The 14,665-nt window shown below is 57.5% G+C and overlaps 1 protein-coding gene across 23 annotated transcripts in view; it reads left to right on the top strand.

Annotated features, from left to right (window-relative positions):
- The window catches only part of ABLIM2 (actin binding LIM protein family member 2), a 124,765-nt gene extending 110,100 nt beyond the window's left edge, over positions 1–14,665 (top strand). For 15 of the 23 annotated variants that reach the window (XM_033105460.1, XM_033105479.1, XM_033105478.1 and 12 more), the window contains 4 exons: positions 593–647; positions 1,970–1,977; positions 2,180–2,260; positions 12,874–14,665. In XM_033105460.1, the coding sequence (XP_032961351.1) occupies positions 593–647; positions 1,970–1,977; positions 2,180–2,260; positions 12,874–12,987 (258 nt within the window). In that variant the 3' untranslated portion in view covers positions 12,988–14,665. The remainder of the gene's footprint in view (positions 1–592; positions 648–1,969; positions 1,978–2,179; positions 2,261–12,873) is intronic. The other 8 variants (XM_033105481.1, XM_033105475.1, XM_033105474.1 and 5 more) reach the window with 2 other exon arrangements.

Raw genomic sequence — 14,665 nt, 5'->3', positions numbered from 1 at the left:
GGGCAGAAGGGAAAGATACCCAGACATCCATGGTCGTGATGCACTAAAATGGTAAAGGTGGCTGGTGGTGCTGTGGGCAGGTGAGGGAGGCACCTGAGACAGGTGGTGGGGCCCTCAGGTCCACGTCCCCTCGGGGTGTCACCCTCTCAGTATCGTCAGTCGCAGCCACTCTGTGTGGAGTGCTCATGACACACCAAGCCGTACAGACACTAGGCACTGAACAGCTGGGCACGGCGGGGTCTGGAGGGGAGCAGAGGCCCCATGGAACGGCCTCCCACTGTGCTGGAGCCCCACACCTAGTGAGCCTCTCCTGGGGTCCATGCCAGCTGCAGAGCCCAGGGACCAGGCACCTGGGAGCCATCTTTAAAGGTGGTTCGATGGGGGTGCCTGGGCAGGCAGGGCCAGCAGACGCCTGGAAGGCAGCAGGAGGCGTATGAGCAAACCTGCCAGGTTGAACACAGCATGCCCCTTCCAGAGCCGGCATCTCGAGGCACGGTGGTCTGACACCCTCCCCACCCAGGCGGAGAGGACCCAGGCGTCACTGCCTGCCCCTGCAGCCTGCCTCCTGCCACCCTCTCTCTTTCTCTTCCAGAACGCCAATCTGGCCTCTTGTGGAGCAGACCCGGATGCCAGCTGGGGCACGCGAGGTACACGGAGCGGAGACCCCTGTGGTCTCTGGCTGGGGCCAGGGGTCACTGACACGTTCCCACAAGTCTCATTCTGAAACCACCCCCTCCAGGGCCAGCTGGCAGAAGGCTCCAAACCGTGTGGGGTGGGGGGTGCCCATTTCCCCACTTCTTCCAGTCAAGGATCAGTTTACCTCTATTCTAATGTTACCTGAGGCCTTCCCTCTCTCCCATCAGTCCCTGTTCTGACTTGTTTGTCACTCCGGTCTCTTGGGGAGAGATCTGTATGGGAATAACGTCCCATGCCTGGGCACAGGCCAACCCAACCCCCGCTGTACATTTCATGGCACTAAAGGGAGGCAGAGTCACAGCAAAAGGCCATGGATCTGAGCCGAACGAAGCTGGGTCGAACCCTCCCACCCTCGCTGGCTGCATGACTTCGATCAGGAGGGCTGCCTGCCAGGAGGTTGGCCGTGACCCTGGTCAGGTGCCAGATGCTTGACTGAGGGCTCTGCCAGCTCTGAGCTGGCCCCGAGCCCGTGCAATGCTCTCTCATACCCTCATCCAGGCGATGGCAGGAGGGGGGCGGGTTTGCACTGGAAGGCAGAGTGTGGGGGTGTCTCAGCCTGCTCCCTCTAAGGGGTTCTGCAAGTCCCCAAGCTCAGAGCTGGCACGTCCAGAATCCTGCATGGCACACTGGGAAATTCAGGGACTGGCTTCCCCTCACCTGGGCCCCCTGCCAGGAACTCTCTCTGGAGACAGGCTTGCGGCCTAGGTTCTAGAATTTCTACTTCTGTGGATTCTGCGTGTTCACCGAGGCCTCCTATTCATACGTTGTTATTTTTTTAACAAGATGCTTTTAATCTGGAGGGAAAACCTTTTAAACACTAGTGTGTGAAGCTCAGTAATTTAAAAGGAGGAACTAAAGGGTTAAGAAGGTAAGATAGTAAGGGACTGGGGGGTTAGACCCCAGTGAGGCTATCAGTCTCCCTAACACCCCCAAAACGTCTGCCTGGAATGTCCACTCCACAGAGAGGTAGACCGAGGCAGGCTGCTCTCCCGGGGTAGCCCAGACCCCCAGAAACGACAGTGCCAAATCCGTCTCCCAGTCTGGCTCCAGCCTCCTGACCACGCCTCCTGCCCTTGGTTTCTCACTGAGACCCTTAGAGCCCCCTCCCCCTGTGGCTCAAGTGCGGCTGCTGGGCAGACGGGGTGACCAGCATGGCCCAGCCGACTACAGGGGCTGGGGAGGGGGTGTCCCCAGACAGGACTGCTTCCACCTTTGGGCCCAGTTCCCATGCTTTCTAAACGGCCACCTGTGGTCTCCACTCTTTCTCTTACAGAATACAAGGTAAGAGGGGCCACCCGCCTGTGCTGACCTCCTCCTGTCGCCACACCTGCCCAGGTTAAAAGTTCCTTTTGTGCTTTCTCTATGAAATATGTGTGTCAGATGCAGATGCAAGTATGTACCTCTCCCCTGGCCTGGGCTCAGTGCTTTCGTCCTGGCACATGTGCGTTTCCTGGGGTGAACCCGTGACTTCTCCCCCCAACAGATCTACCCTTATGATGCCCTCATTGTCACAAACCGGATTCGCGTGAAACTGCCCAGAGACGTGGACCGGACGAGACTGGAGGTAACAGGGGCCCCGGGAGGCTGGGGGTTGTTCGGGCCGAGAGAGTCTCTGCAGGTGGCAGCAGTCCTGGCTCCTGAGTGTCCTGCTGGGACGGAGGGGGGCACAGTGAGGGCTCGGCCTCGAGGACCCGCATTGTTTCAGAAGTTGGAGAACGTGCTTGTGGCACTTGTGTGCCCAACAAAGGCAGCTGTGCAAAGACGCCACAGCCATTGGTGGTTCAGGCAGGGACGGTCGTAACAGTGCTTTGCTCAGTCATACTGGTCCCTTCCCCGAGTGCTGACAGTGAGAAAATCGTCATGAGTCACGACTTGTCATGCTCTACAATGACACACTGATCCATGGAGAGCAAGTACAGTTGACCCTTGAATAGCGTGAGGGTGGGGGTGCCGACCCCCACATAGTCAGAATCCGAGTATAACTTTGACTCCCCGCAAACTTAACTACAGTCACTAGGTGTCTGCGGGGCTGGGGGGTGGGGGAGGTGGTTCCAGACCCCACCTCCCCAGCAGGTGCTCAAGCCCCTCACATAAAACGGCATGAAACGACATACACAGCCGGCCCTCCACATCCGCGGTTCCATCTGCGGTTGGTTGAATCCAGGGATGGGAAACCCGGGGATACAGACAGCCGACTGGGTGTTTACTGAAAAGCGCCCGCCTATGAGTGGACCTGCACAGCTCAAACCCGTGCTGTGCAAGGGTCAACTGCTTATGTTTAAAAGACCCAACAGGATGTCAGCGCAGCGTCGTATTTGGATGACGTCGTTGAGTTGGAGAACTCACTTTTCTGAGCACCTATTATGTATGAGCCCACGTGCAGTACTATTAGGTTGGTGCAAAAGTAATGGCGGGTTTTGCTATTATTTTTAATCTTTTAAACCGCAATTACTTTTGCACCAACCTAATAAAGCCTCACAATCGTCCTACGAAGTAATCAGGTCCAGACAATGGAGTTCTCCTCCTGAGCTGTGTCCTGAATGTCTTACCGCCTTTTCATGACTATTTCACTGGCAGTCAGGGGTCTGGAGGCTCCTGAAGGCCCGGGGCCACCCTGCCCCATCCGTGTCCCAGGGCTGGGCACACAGTAGGTGCTGAGGGCAGAAGAGGCATACTGCGCGTCGGGCCAGCGCCAGAGCCTGCCGGACTGCCTGCCCGGGCAATAGCTCAGGCAGGAGTGGACATGTAAACACATCCAGGCTCGGGAGGAAGCTCTGAGCTGGCCCTGGAAGGAGGGACAGGACTGTCACCAGCAGAGACGGGAGAGCGTGGAAGGGCCTTCCAGACCAAAGGAGCTGTGAGCAAAGGCTTCAGGGGGGTCCTGCAGGACTTGCTGGGGGGCTGGTGTGTGGGCCCCAGGGAGCGGGGGCCACTGGCTTGTGGTGGTGCCCAGAGAGCAGGGTGCACAGAGTAGGCCCAGAACCCAGCAGGGCCGCCTCTCGCGGAGGGGGCACCCACCCCATGGTCTTGTGCTGGGGCCCTGGCAGCCTCACTATGACGATCCCACACTCTCTGCAGCGACACACTCTTTGGCTCCTACTGAGGCTGAGTCCTGTCCATTGTGCAGTCCTGTCCCCAGTACAAATGCCACTACTGTAAAATGGGCTGCTTCTGGCTGGGTAGCTCCCGGTCAGGAGGTTCCTGGCTGTTGTGTGGCCTTGTTCCTAACGGGGCGAGGCGTGCTGTGGACTAACTGCTGTCCCACAGAGGGGACCTCAGAACAAGCTGCTGGCTCCTGGCACCGCAGCGGCCTTGGGGCCGGAACCCACTGGGACTTACTGTTTCCCCTGGGGACTAGGTGCACTTTAAATGACTCCCAGTCATTTCTTTTTGCTACAGTACAGAATGAAAGGTGCCAAATATCAAGAGGCTAATATGTGTAAATACCTCCTCTTTAAAAACTCTCTGAGGCCGGGGAAGGGTTTAATCACTCAGATCTGCAAGCTCACACCCAGGGCGCGTCTCTCTGTCATCATTCCCCCCAAAGACTCAGCACAGCCAGGACGCAAACGGGAAAAGTTACCACGATGGGGCCTGTCCCACATTCTTTGGGGCTGGGAGCTGGAATGTGAGCCAGGAGGGGCTCGAGAGGGGCCCCGCCCCAGCAGGAGAGGAGGGACCCTGATGTTTTCATTTCAGGGAAGAGAGCTTTATTTTTGATATAAAAACAATTCATAACTCTTGTAAAACTCCAAAAAAATACAAAGAAGACCATAAACATCTCACGGAATTCCCCCACTGAGTCATAACCCCTGATAGCACCGTGGGCGACACACTTCCCAAAATCACTTCCTGTACAAACACCCAGCGACGCTGACTCCCACTTTGGATAAGTGGCCCACAGGGTTTGTACAGCTGGACACCTGCCTGTTTCTTTTCAATTTGTCGTGAACGGTTTCCACACCAGTTCCTGTGGATCTGCCCATCCCTTCATGGTGGTCCCGTGTCCTGTTCCACACATGGGACGGTCCAAAAGGCCAGACAGTGCAGGGGCAGATTAGGCTTTCGCTCACGCCCCACTGGCTGAGCTCAGTCACATGGCAAAGCCACGGGCAAGGCAGGCTGGGTTGGCTGTGTGCCCAGCAAGAGGAAAGGATGGTTTGGTTGGATAGCTGGTGGTGCCTGCTGCATATCTGGGGGGGTCAGTTGCTGGAAGGAGGACTGCTCCGTAGAAGGGTGAAGGCATGCTGTCTGTCCTACCGCCAACGTGCTGCGCTGAGCCTTTTGGTCGTTGGGTGAGTGTGTGCGAGCCCTGAGCTGGATGCCAGGGATGCAGGGTGAGCAAAGCAACAGGAGCTCCGCTCTCACAGACTGTCTGACGGGAGGCTGGGTAGAGGTTAACTGGGCACAGTCAGTACGCCTGCAAGCTGAGGGATGCCAGATATGGAGAGAATTCCAGGAAGGGTACACTGCACGTGCAAAGGCCCTGGGGCAGGAGGAAACAAGAGCTGTTTAAGGAAGAAGTGTAAGAAGGCCCAGGTGGCTGTACTAGAGCAAGGTGAAGGTGAGGATGGGCCAGGACGTGCAGGGCTCTGGGCCATGTGAAGCCTATGAGCACCAGCTTTTAAGTTGGGGACTAAATGGTTAAGTTTGTCATTTATACCAATGCCCGGGCTGCATTGTGAGAGCTGGATTGGCTGTGTGGATGCAGGGAGACTGCTCAGGAGGGAGTTGGGTTGTCCGAGCAAGCAGTGATGGCGTCTTGGACAGGGCAGTGGCAACGACGAGGTGAGAAATGGTGAATTCAGGCAATATTTGGGAGGTCAAGATGGCAGGAGTTGGTGATGGATCGGCCAGTGTGGGGAGGGGCAGGGACAAACCTGGCGTGACTCCGGGCTGCCAGGGTGGGCGGGGGGGTGGTCACTCAGGGGGGCAGGGCGAGCCCAGATCTGACCATGACTGACGCTCTGACCTATGAGGTTCTGCCCAGAGAATTCAGAATACTCAGCCTGGTAAAGTGAAAGGCGGCCGAAGCACACAGTAGGTGCTCAGTAAGTTCTGGTGACTTCTGGCGGAGGTGTGGCAGTCCTCTGTCACTCTGGAAGTGTGGTCACAAAGAAGGTGGCTGGATGACTCCTGTGATCCCAGTGGGCAGAGTAAGCAGGCAGACCTCGCAGGGAGGCCCACGTGGGGCCCGTCTAACGCCCTTCCTGGACCCTGCGTACTCTGTCCTGGCCGGCCTCTGTCCCGAGGACCTCGTGCCTTGGAGGACCTCAGACCCTTCCTGCATTTGCCAGTTACCCTCTGAGGGTTGGCTGTGCCGGGAGCTTCCAGTTCGAGGGGAAGGAGCCTTGCCTGTCCTCAGGCTGACTCATGTGGCCTGAGGCCACCACCTGCACAGGTGCCCAGCACTCTCCAAAAGACACCACCATTTTGTTTATGTGGCAGCCTCTTGTCATCCAAGGGTGGCCTGCTGGTGGAGGGAGAGAGCCCCCAGGGGCAGGACGACCTGGGTGTGAATCCAGTCTCCATGTCTAGCTGTGTGGCCACAAGCAGGTTACTGACCTCTCTGAGCCTGACGCCTCGCCCTGCCTGCCCTGCCGGGTGGTCTGAGCATTTATTTTGTTGTTGAGAAGTAGTCATGGAGCACCTGCCCTGAGCCCAGCTGGAACAGTGTGTGCATAGTTCACCTATTTCATCCACGTCCTTACCACACCTTCGCAGCCTGAGAGAGAGCCAGGTGGGTGACTAGATTACAAAATGCTTTCCACGGACAGGGGTGGAGGTCGGGGTGCTATGGGATTGCCAAAACCATGTTTGCTAAGAACTTAATGAAAAGCCAGGTGGCCACATGTGAATGGGGGCGGCGTCAGCCAGGAGGCTCGGCCGCTAGGAGGAGAATGGGACCCGCCTTTGGATGCCCCATTCTGGGACTAAGTGGGATGGTGGAGACTTTATCGTGTTTGGCTTATTTAACGAGTACGTGTCCCTGTCGACTACGCAGCAGCAGGTTGTTCCAGGCACTTGGCACGTTAGCACCCTTGCTTGTCACCACTGATGAGTCACTACAGAGGAGGCAGAGGAGGCAGAGGAGCCCGAAGACTGTCCTGGGCCCGTGCCCTGAGCGGCAGAGCTGGGAGGCGGCCTAGGCAGCGCTCAGTGCAAGCTCGGTGCTGCGCTGGCTTCCCGGATGAAGGGCACGCTGCAAAATTAAGTTCTAACCCCTCCCGACGCACACATGCAGACATTCTGTTCCTTAGGCAGCAAAGTATTTCAGCCAGGGGTCCTCCAGGGAAACAAATAACAGGAGAGAGGTAGGTAAGCAGGTAGACAGATAGACATAGACCTATATTGAGAAATGTATTTTGGGAAATGGCTCACGGAACTGTGGGACTCGCAAATCTGGAATCTGTAGGACAGGCTGGCAGGCGGGAGCCCAGGCAGGAGCGACACTTACAGGCAGAATTTCTACTTCTCGGGAAGCCTCCGTGTTTGCTCTGAAGGCCTCCAGTGGATTGGACGGGGCCCTGCATTCTGAAGGCTCCTCTTTGCCTCAAGTCAGCTGACTGCAGATGTTAGCCACGTCTGCAGAAGACCGTCCCAGCCACCCCTAGACGAGTGCTTGCCAAACAGCTGGGCACCATGGCCTGGCCAGGCTGACATGACATGATCACAGAGAGCAAAGGGTGCGGCTGAACAGGTGTGAAAGGAGCTTTTTGTCTGGCCTGAGGCCTGGAGACAGTGTCCCTGGGGCCACTCGAGGGTCCTCTTTGATTCAACACCAGCCCTGTGTGCTGCTGCCCAGAAGCAGTGGAACTCGTGTTTTCCGGAGCGGCCTCCTCGCGACCCCGAGGCCGCCTGCACACCCGAGTTTGCTCAAGCAACAAGTCTGTGGAATGTGCCTGAAAAAGACGGACCCCGCAGTTAAAGAAGAACCTCCTTTGTTCAAACTCATCCGACCGGTCTGATGAGAACCTGATAGACTGACGGTGACGGTACAGGATTCCCGGCTGGCTGGCGGTGTAGGTGTGTCTGACGTGGGTCTGCACCGGCAGCCAGGAATCCAGGGGCCTCCCAGGCCGAGGCAAGGACAAACATGGGCAGTCCTGGGGGCCAGGCCACGTGGCGGGGATTGCAGGGGTAGAGGGTGGGGAGGGAGAGGAGCTGCAGTGGAGACTAGGGCAGGCAGGTGGGATCAGCCCTCAGCCCCGATGGAGGGGGGCGGAGGCTGGGAGGCAGCATGACCGGGAAAGGGAGAGCATAGATTTAGATTCAGGGTGCACCTAGATAACACAGGTTGTCCCTGGGGGAAGGTAAACACACAGGCCCATGCCCGCCCTCATGGAGCTGGGAGTCGGACGAGGTCAGCCCTGATTCGGCACTGAGGGCCATGGCGGGACGTGGCCCCAGGGCCCGCGTGGCTAGGGCAATCCAGGAGGGCCCCCCAGAGGAGGGGACATTTGATCTGGGACAGGAATATGAGGAGTATGAGGAGAAGCCAGTCTGTACAGTGGGAGAAAGAGCATTGCAGGCCCGGGGTGCCCAAGAGTCCGGCATGTTCCAGAACATGTAGAGGCCCCTGTGAAGCGGGGTCTGGCACAGCATTGTACGTTCCCTTTGGTTATCAGCTAACATTCCTTTGATGAGCTCTTGCGGTGTTGTATGTTCAGGAAACCTTTGCCAAGCGATCCAGGTTACAAAGGTACGTCAGAGATTTGTTTCTGCAGGTCCCGGCATCTCTGCCAAGCCTTCCTGGGTCATCCCAGGTCCCACAACCTGTAAATGGACTCACCTGCTTTCTGACCCGCCTCCCCATCAGGTGTGAGATCTCTGTGGGGTGGGGGCGGCCTGGCCTGCTGCATGTCCCACAGGTGAACCAAGGAGAGGCTTGGGAGCATGCGTGGAGCACAGCGCTTCGCATCCCTTCTCTGCAGAAGCCTCCAACCCACTCGCGTGCCACTGCGCACCCTGTGCTGGTTCCTGGGCACAGAGGTGGTGAGGCCCCATTTCTGTCCTGTCCCCGTTATTGAGGAAGGCACGGTACAGCTCACAGTTTGGCGGCTGCTGGAGCTGCTGTTAAATTTTCAGAAATTTTGCACCCTGCTATTAAACCCAGCCATCCTGAAAAAGCAATTTGTCAACTTAGGATGGAATCAATATTATCGAAAGCAAAGGAATAAATACTCAAAACTTCCCCCCACACACACACACCCTCTACGTTTTAGCTCCACCTACGCTTCCGGGGTTACGTGCACCTATTGTGTCCGTGTGGTAGAATGTTCTAGAACCGTGTGCCACTGGGCATCTCTTCCCATGTCTGCACTCAGTGACGTCACGTTGACAGCTTGAAACTGGCCGTGATGTGAGTGGTTACACCATGGAGAGGAGACTTGCGGGCGCGGGCCCTGGGCTGAGGGGCCTCAGGAGAGGTTTCCCGGAGGAGCTGGGGTCCGGCCCAGGCCTGAGTGAGCAGGAGCCCCTGGGTGGGTGAGGAGAGGCTGGCCCTCCAAGCAGAACGGTGATGGTACCATCGCACTTATTCCCACTTCACAGACGTCACAGCTGAGCTCGCGGCCCTCAGCACCGGGGTGGAGCCAGGACTGGAAGCCTGGGGTGTCTGGTCCCGGCCGCAGGTCTTTGCCCGACACTGCCCTGGAGGGTCACCTGTAGGCAGACCCCCGGCAACACCTGTGAGTCCTGCCATGCTGCAGAAATGGCTTCCTCCCCAGGGGCGCTCCTAGGGGACACCGGTGCACCCCAGGTGTGGGATGTCCTAGAATGAGGCCGAACTGCCCCTCTGGAAAGTCACCTCGCCCTGGGCTTCCTTCCTGCTAGCTCAGGAAGGAGCGGGGCGGTGCCTGGCCTTGGCGGGCACCTCGACGTGCGGGGGTAAGGCCGCCTTCCTCCTGGGGAGCCTTCAGGAGCCAGGGGCCAGGGGCTTGGTCAGAAAGCCGGCTCTGGCCATGGGGTCAGCTGAACCCCCCCTCCCTGCTATGGCAAGCACGTGGGGGTGGCAAAAAGAGCCCTGGAGGGGGGCGTGGGGGTGGTTCTGCCACGTGACCTTGAGCAAGTTCACCTTCAGTGCCAATTCCCAGCGGCCACAAGCAGGGGCCCTCAGCCCCTTCTCACCTAGGAGGCAATGGGGGCGCAGCCAGGTGAGGGGGCATGCGTAGGAGCACACAGAGTCAGAAGTGGTGAACAGATGCCCCTGCCCCCGCCCCCCCCCCCCCCCCCGCACAGTCCTCAGGCAGCCAAGCTCTGTTCTCACTCGGGACCTGAGGAAACAGGACTGGGGGCTGGAGGGGTCTCTGCCCACCCCCAGAACTTTCCCTTAGCCTGAGTATTTCCAAACCCAGCTGCCGTCAGCTGTTCTGGGAAGGAGGCTCCTTGGCCCTGGGCGCTGGGCCACTAAGCCCGCCTTGATAGGTTTCGGGGGCCCTGCAGTTCTCAGATCTGACAAGCACCCTGGGTAACTGTGACAGCCTGCAGGACTGGGAACTCAGCTGGGACCCCATGAGGCCTCCTGTCCCCCCTCTCTCCCGACCCGTCGTGCCTTCCCAGCAATGGAGTGGGCCCCCAGTGCAGCAGGAATGTGGGACCAGGTGGGGGCAGGTGGGGGCAACACCCCTATCTGCGGGGTAAGGACGGCTGAGGGTCGCAGGGGGCCGGCCTCAGGCTCTCCCAGCCTATCCCTGAGTGGGGCTCTGAAGACCCCACAAGGGGCAGAAACAGAGAGAGCCAACCGCGAATCTCTTTGAAGGTCTGGTCCTGTCTCCTTCCCCAGGACAGGTCAGCCGCTCCTCCCACCTGGCTATTTTCAGGCATCGCTGGCGGTGGCCTTACTCTTGTTCATATCTGATGCCACCCTCCCCTGCCCCCTCCCACACCCCATGACCTGTGTCTCTGGCACGCGCAGGCACCCAATATTTATAGAGTAACAGTGGAAACAATGTTCCTTTCCTTCTTTTTCCTCATCTTGATTGTCCCACAGTAACTGGGAAGAGTGTGATCTGGACGGGTGCTGTGGTCTGAACCCATTCTGAACCTCTGGGGGCTGGGTGTGACTCCTCAGCCACCAAGACTCCCCAGTTTCAACACCGTGCAAATGGTTTGTTTCTGGCAAGCTGCAGGATTCTCTTCCTGTTTTCAAATTCCAGATAGCAGCGGGCCGCTGATGGCCCCTTCCTGGCAGCGACTAGCTTGGTGGAGTGTGTGTGTCCCTGTGTGTATGTGTACAGGAGGACTCCAGGCCCAGGTGCCATTAGGAGGGGCTTTGGTGACTCGGCAGAAGGCTGGAGGCGGGTGAGGGAGTGTCTCTTGGGTTCCCTCCTCCAGGAAGTGGGCTCCAAACCCAAAGCAGGTTTGGCGATGATTTGTGAAAGACGCAAGTAGGAATGATGGATGTTTATGCTTTTCGTAGTTGACCGAATGTCTCCACGTGCGTTTTCTCTCTTGAACATCAGTATGAGTAGTTGTGTTTTAAAGTCAAGGAAACCACACTTTTTTGGTGCAAGAATTCTTTTTTTCTAATTGTAAACTTCACGTAAAATTCATCATTTTGACCATTTTAAAGCGTGCCATCCAGTGGCATTTAGTACATTCACAAGGCTGGGCAGTCACCACCTCTGTCTGGTTCCAGAACATTTTCATCACCCCCGAAGAGACCCCCCATCCTGGAAGCAGTTATTCCTCATTCCTGTCCCTCCACTGGCCCCCGGCAAGCACCAGTCTGGTTCTGGTCCCCCCACCCTGGATGTTGCGTGTGAATGGGATCACAACATGTGTCCTTTTGTGTCTGGTGTCTTTCACGTGGCCCCGTGTTCCAGGTCTCATCCACGCTGTAGCGGGTGTCAGGACGTCACTGCCGTTTGTGACTGAAGGACATTCCAGGCTGTGTGCCGCCACATTTGGTGCAGCCATTGTCCTCTGACCGAGGTCGGGTTGCTTCCACTTTCTGGTCTTGGTGGATAGCGCGGCTGTGACCATGGATGTATAAGTCTCTGAGTCCCTGTTTTCCATTCTTTGGGGTCTACCTGGGAGTGGGATTCCTAGAAAGTGGAAATTCTGTTCATGTATGGAACAACTGCCAGACAGTTTTCCACACGGCTACGCAGAGCCACACTTCTAAGTAGGGAAGGGGGGGATTTGAGCCAGATCCTCTGGACCCAGAGCCAGACCCCCTCCCGCCACAGACCACCCCCAACTTCCTTTCCGTTCTTCCCCTGGGCCCCTCCCAGGCAGGGCGGGGACACACGCAGGCAGAAAGCCTCCCTCTCCCTGGGAAGCTGGATGGGAAGGGCTACAGGCAGCCACCTGAGCCCCGGGCTGGAAGGATGCAGAGAAGTTTCTCAGAGCCTCCTGACAGAGAGAGACGTGCGGGTGACGGGAGCAGATACAGGCCAGGGGGAGGCTGGGCCCCGGGGGTGGGGGGACGCTCTGCAGAGGCTGCTCTGACCGGCTCAGTGGCTGACACCCACTGGCCTGTTCTGAGTGCCGACCTGCATAGACTCATCCATCCCTACAACTCCGGGGGGAGCACCACGGGGACCCCAGTATTCAGGTAAGTAGACCGAGGCTCCAGGAGGCCAGCGGGCACGCCCAGTGTCCCAGAGGCTGGGGTGTTGGTCCTTGACCACCGCGCTGTGCAGCCTCTCTGTGTGCCCCCACATGAGGAGCGGGGCTCAGACAAAAAGCTCGTTCCTGATCACACAGCAGAGGCTGGGGAAGAGGGAAGAGCTGAACTCAGGCTGGGGCCCTGCTTGGCTTCTTTGTTCACTTCCCACACCTCAGCTTCCTCGTCTGTGAAATGGGGGCGTACTAAACCATCCACCTCCTGCTCTCAGACAGCACCTTGAAAATCAAATGAAATAATGTGACCACATAAGCAAATCTTCCGAAACCTCAGATGTTTCCAGGCAGGTGCGAGTCCGGGACCCAGGTGTGGGCATGACCTGGGTCTGCAGTGGGAGATAAGCAAGTCTGTCTCCTCTGGGCTTGGTTCCTTCACCTGCGAAGCGGGAAGGATGGGGATACAGAGGGAATCTGGGGAGCCGGGGCCCCGGGCACACGGAGGGTGGCAGCCCATCCTCGCCTGCTGCCAGTCCTGCCTCCCCTGGCGCAGTGGTGCGTTGCCCAGTTGCTAACTGCTCCCGTCTGGGTTTTCCTTTTTATTTGAAGAGACACTTGTCTCCGGAGGAGTTCCAGGAGGTGTTTGCGATGAGTATGGAGGAGTTTGACCGCCTGGCCCTCTGGAAGAGGAATGACCTCAAGAAGAAAGCCCTGTTGTTCTGATGCCGCCAGGATGCCTGAGCCCGTGTGCTGGTGGCCAAGCCCCGGACCCCAGTGGGAACCACACAGACCCTTCCTATTGCACTGGCTCTGGCTTCTCTGTGTCCACGCGGTGGGCGCCTGGGGAGGGCTGGGCTGGGGACCGGGCGGGAACAGGTCCCACAGCAGTTGCAGCCGGGGACACTCCTGCCCGTAGGTCAGGGCCCAGGTGCCTCGCTTTGCACCCCTCCTCCCCCGCTGTGCTTGGCATCAGGGAGATGTTGCAAGGTGGCCGTCCGCGGAGAGGGAAGGACGTGTAGACAACCACAGCCCACCTTCCCGGCCTCCCCCGCACGAGGCCCTTAGGGCACAGAGGTGACTGGGGCTGAGATTTGCGGAAACTTGTCAACGACAGGCGCTGACACAATCGTTGCTGGGTGGGCACAGAGCTCCTGCGCCCACCGGCCCCCACCCACCCGCTCAGCCCAGGAGGCACAGCCTTGCATACAGATGGCATCTGGCTCATGGGCCTGCAGGCCCGGGTGCCCAGGGCTGTGCCAGCCTTGGGGTGCACGATTTTTGCAGCCGTTTGTGACAAGTCTCTCTTTAGGGGCAGATGTCAACCTGACAGTGTACCTTCCTCTAGGACCCTCCGTGCACTGCGTTTTTCTTCCAAATCATCCCCTAGATGCCTAAATGATATCTTTAAAGTAACATAAAAGGTTTTATTTTATTAAAAAGTATAGCCTACTGAAACATAAGATGACATATATAAAGAATTTAATTTTCTGGTCCCACTGAGGGGAGCGCTTCCAGCCTTATTCTCCACTGTTCGGATCTGTGTGGTTTCGGTTCTCGGTGTTTCTACTACGTGGGACCCCTTGTCTGTTTTCTTTTTGCTTTTTTCCTCCCGTACCTGTCACACAGGTACCCTTAAAGGCAGACCCCCTTCCCAACGAATGCTGTTTGTAAGGACTTGTGAAGTACGGCCACCACCGTTATTTCTTTGCTGTTACTTTCCAAGTCTTAGAGAGGAAAACAAACCTCTTCTGATGGCCAAAGCCCCGAAATAAAGAATTCCTTGTGCCCAGCCCGATACCCAATGTGGCTTTTGGTGACGTAACCAGTGGTGTGCTACCTTCCCACAGCAGAACACAAACACCGGGAATGATCGATGCCTCGTGTGTGGGCCTGAGACAGACACCCCCTGACACTTGGGGAGAGAAGGACGGGAGGTGCTGCCTGGTCTGCCAGGTCAGCAGTGCATCCCGCAGCAAAGGCCAACAGTCCCCAACTGAAAGGTGTCATGTCTGCCATTAGGCGTGGGGTAAGGTGCGGTACCTATCACAGAGTGTTTGTAAAGCGCGTCGAGAGGCGTAGGAAACCCTATGAGGTGTCACCCACGTCTGTTTCCAAGTCTTCTGTGGAGCTGTGTCTTTGTGTGTGTCCTAGATGTCCACATCCGTGAGTCTGCGTCACTCAGCTTCCTTCCAGCCCCGTAACACGCCACCCCCTGTCCTGCACCCGGCTTCTCACCAGTCCGGCTTGGCCAGGGAAGGGGAAATGTCAGCACCTAATATGCTTCCTTCCATCTAGCAGTTTGAGCCTGGCAACTGGAAACCCCCACTTTTCTTATCAGTACAATGTCATGTCGGAGCCAGGGAAGCCTGGAAAAATAAAGGACGATGTATTATAAGTTGTA

Source organism: Rhinolophus ferrumequinum, chromosome 5 (assembly GCF_004115265.2).
Source record: "Rhinolophus ferrumequinum isolate MPI-CBG mRhiFer1 chromosome 5, mRhiFer1_v1.p, whole genome shotgun sequence".
In the NCBI taxonomy this organism is placed as follows: domain Eukaryota; kingdom Metazoa; phylum Chordata; class Mammalia; order Chiroptera; family Rhinolophidae; genus Rhinolophus; species Rhinolophus ferrumequinum.
Note: the sequence above shows the minus strand (reverse complement) of the source record. Positions and strands in the feature narration are given on the sequence as shown.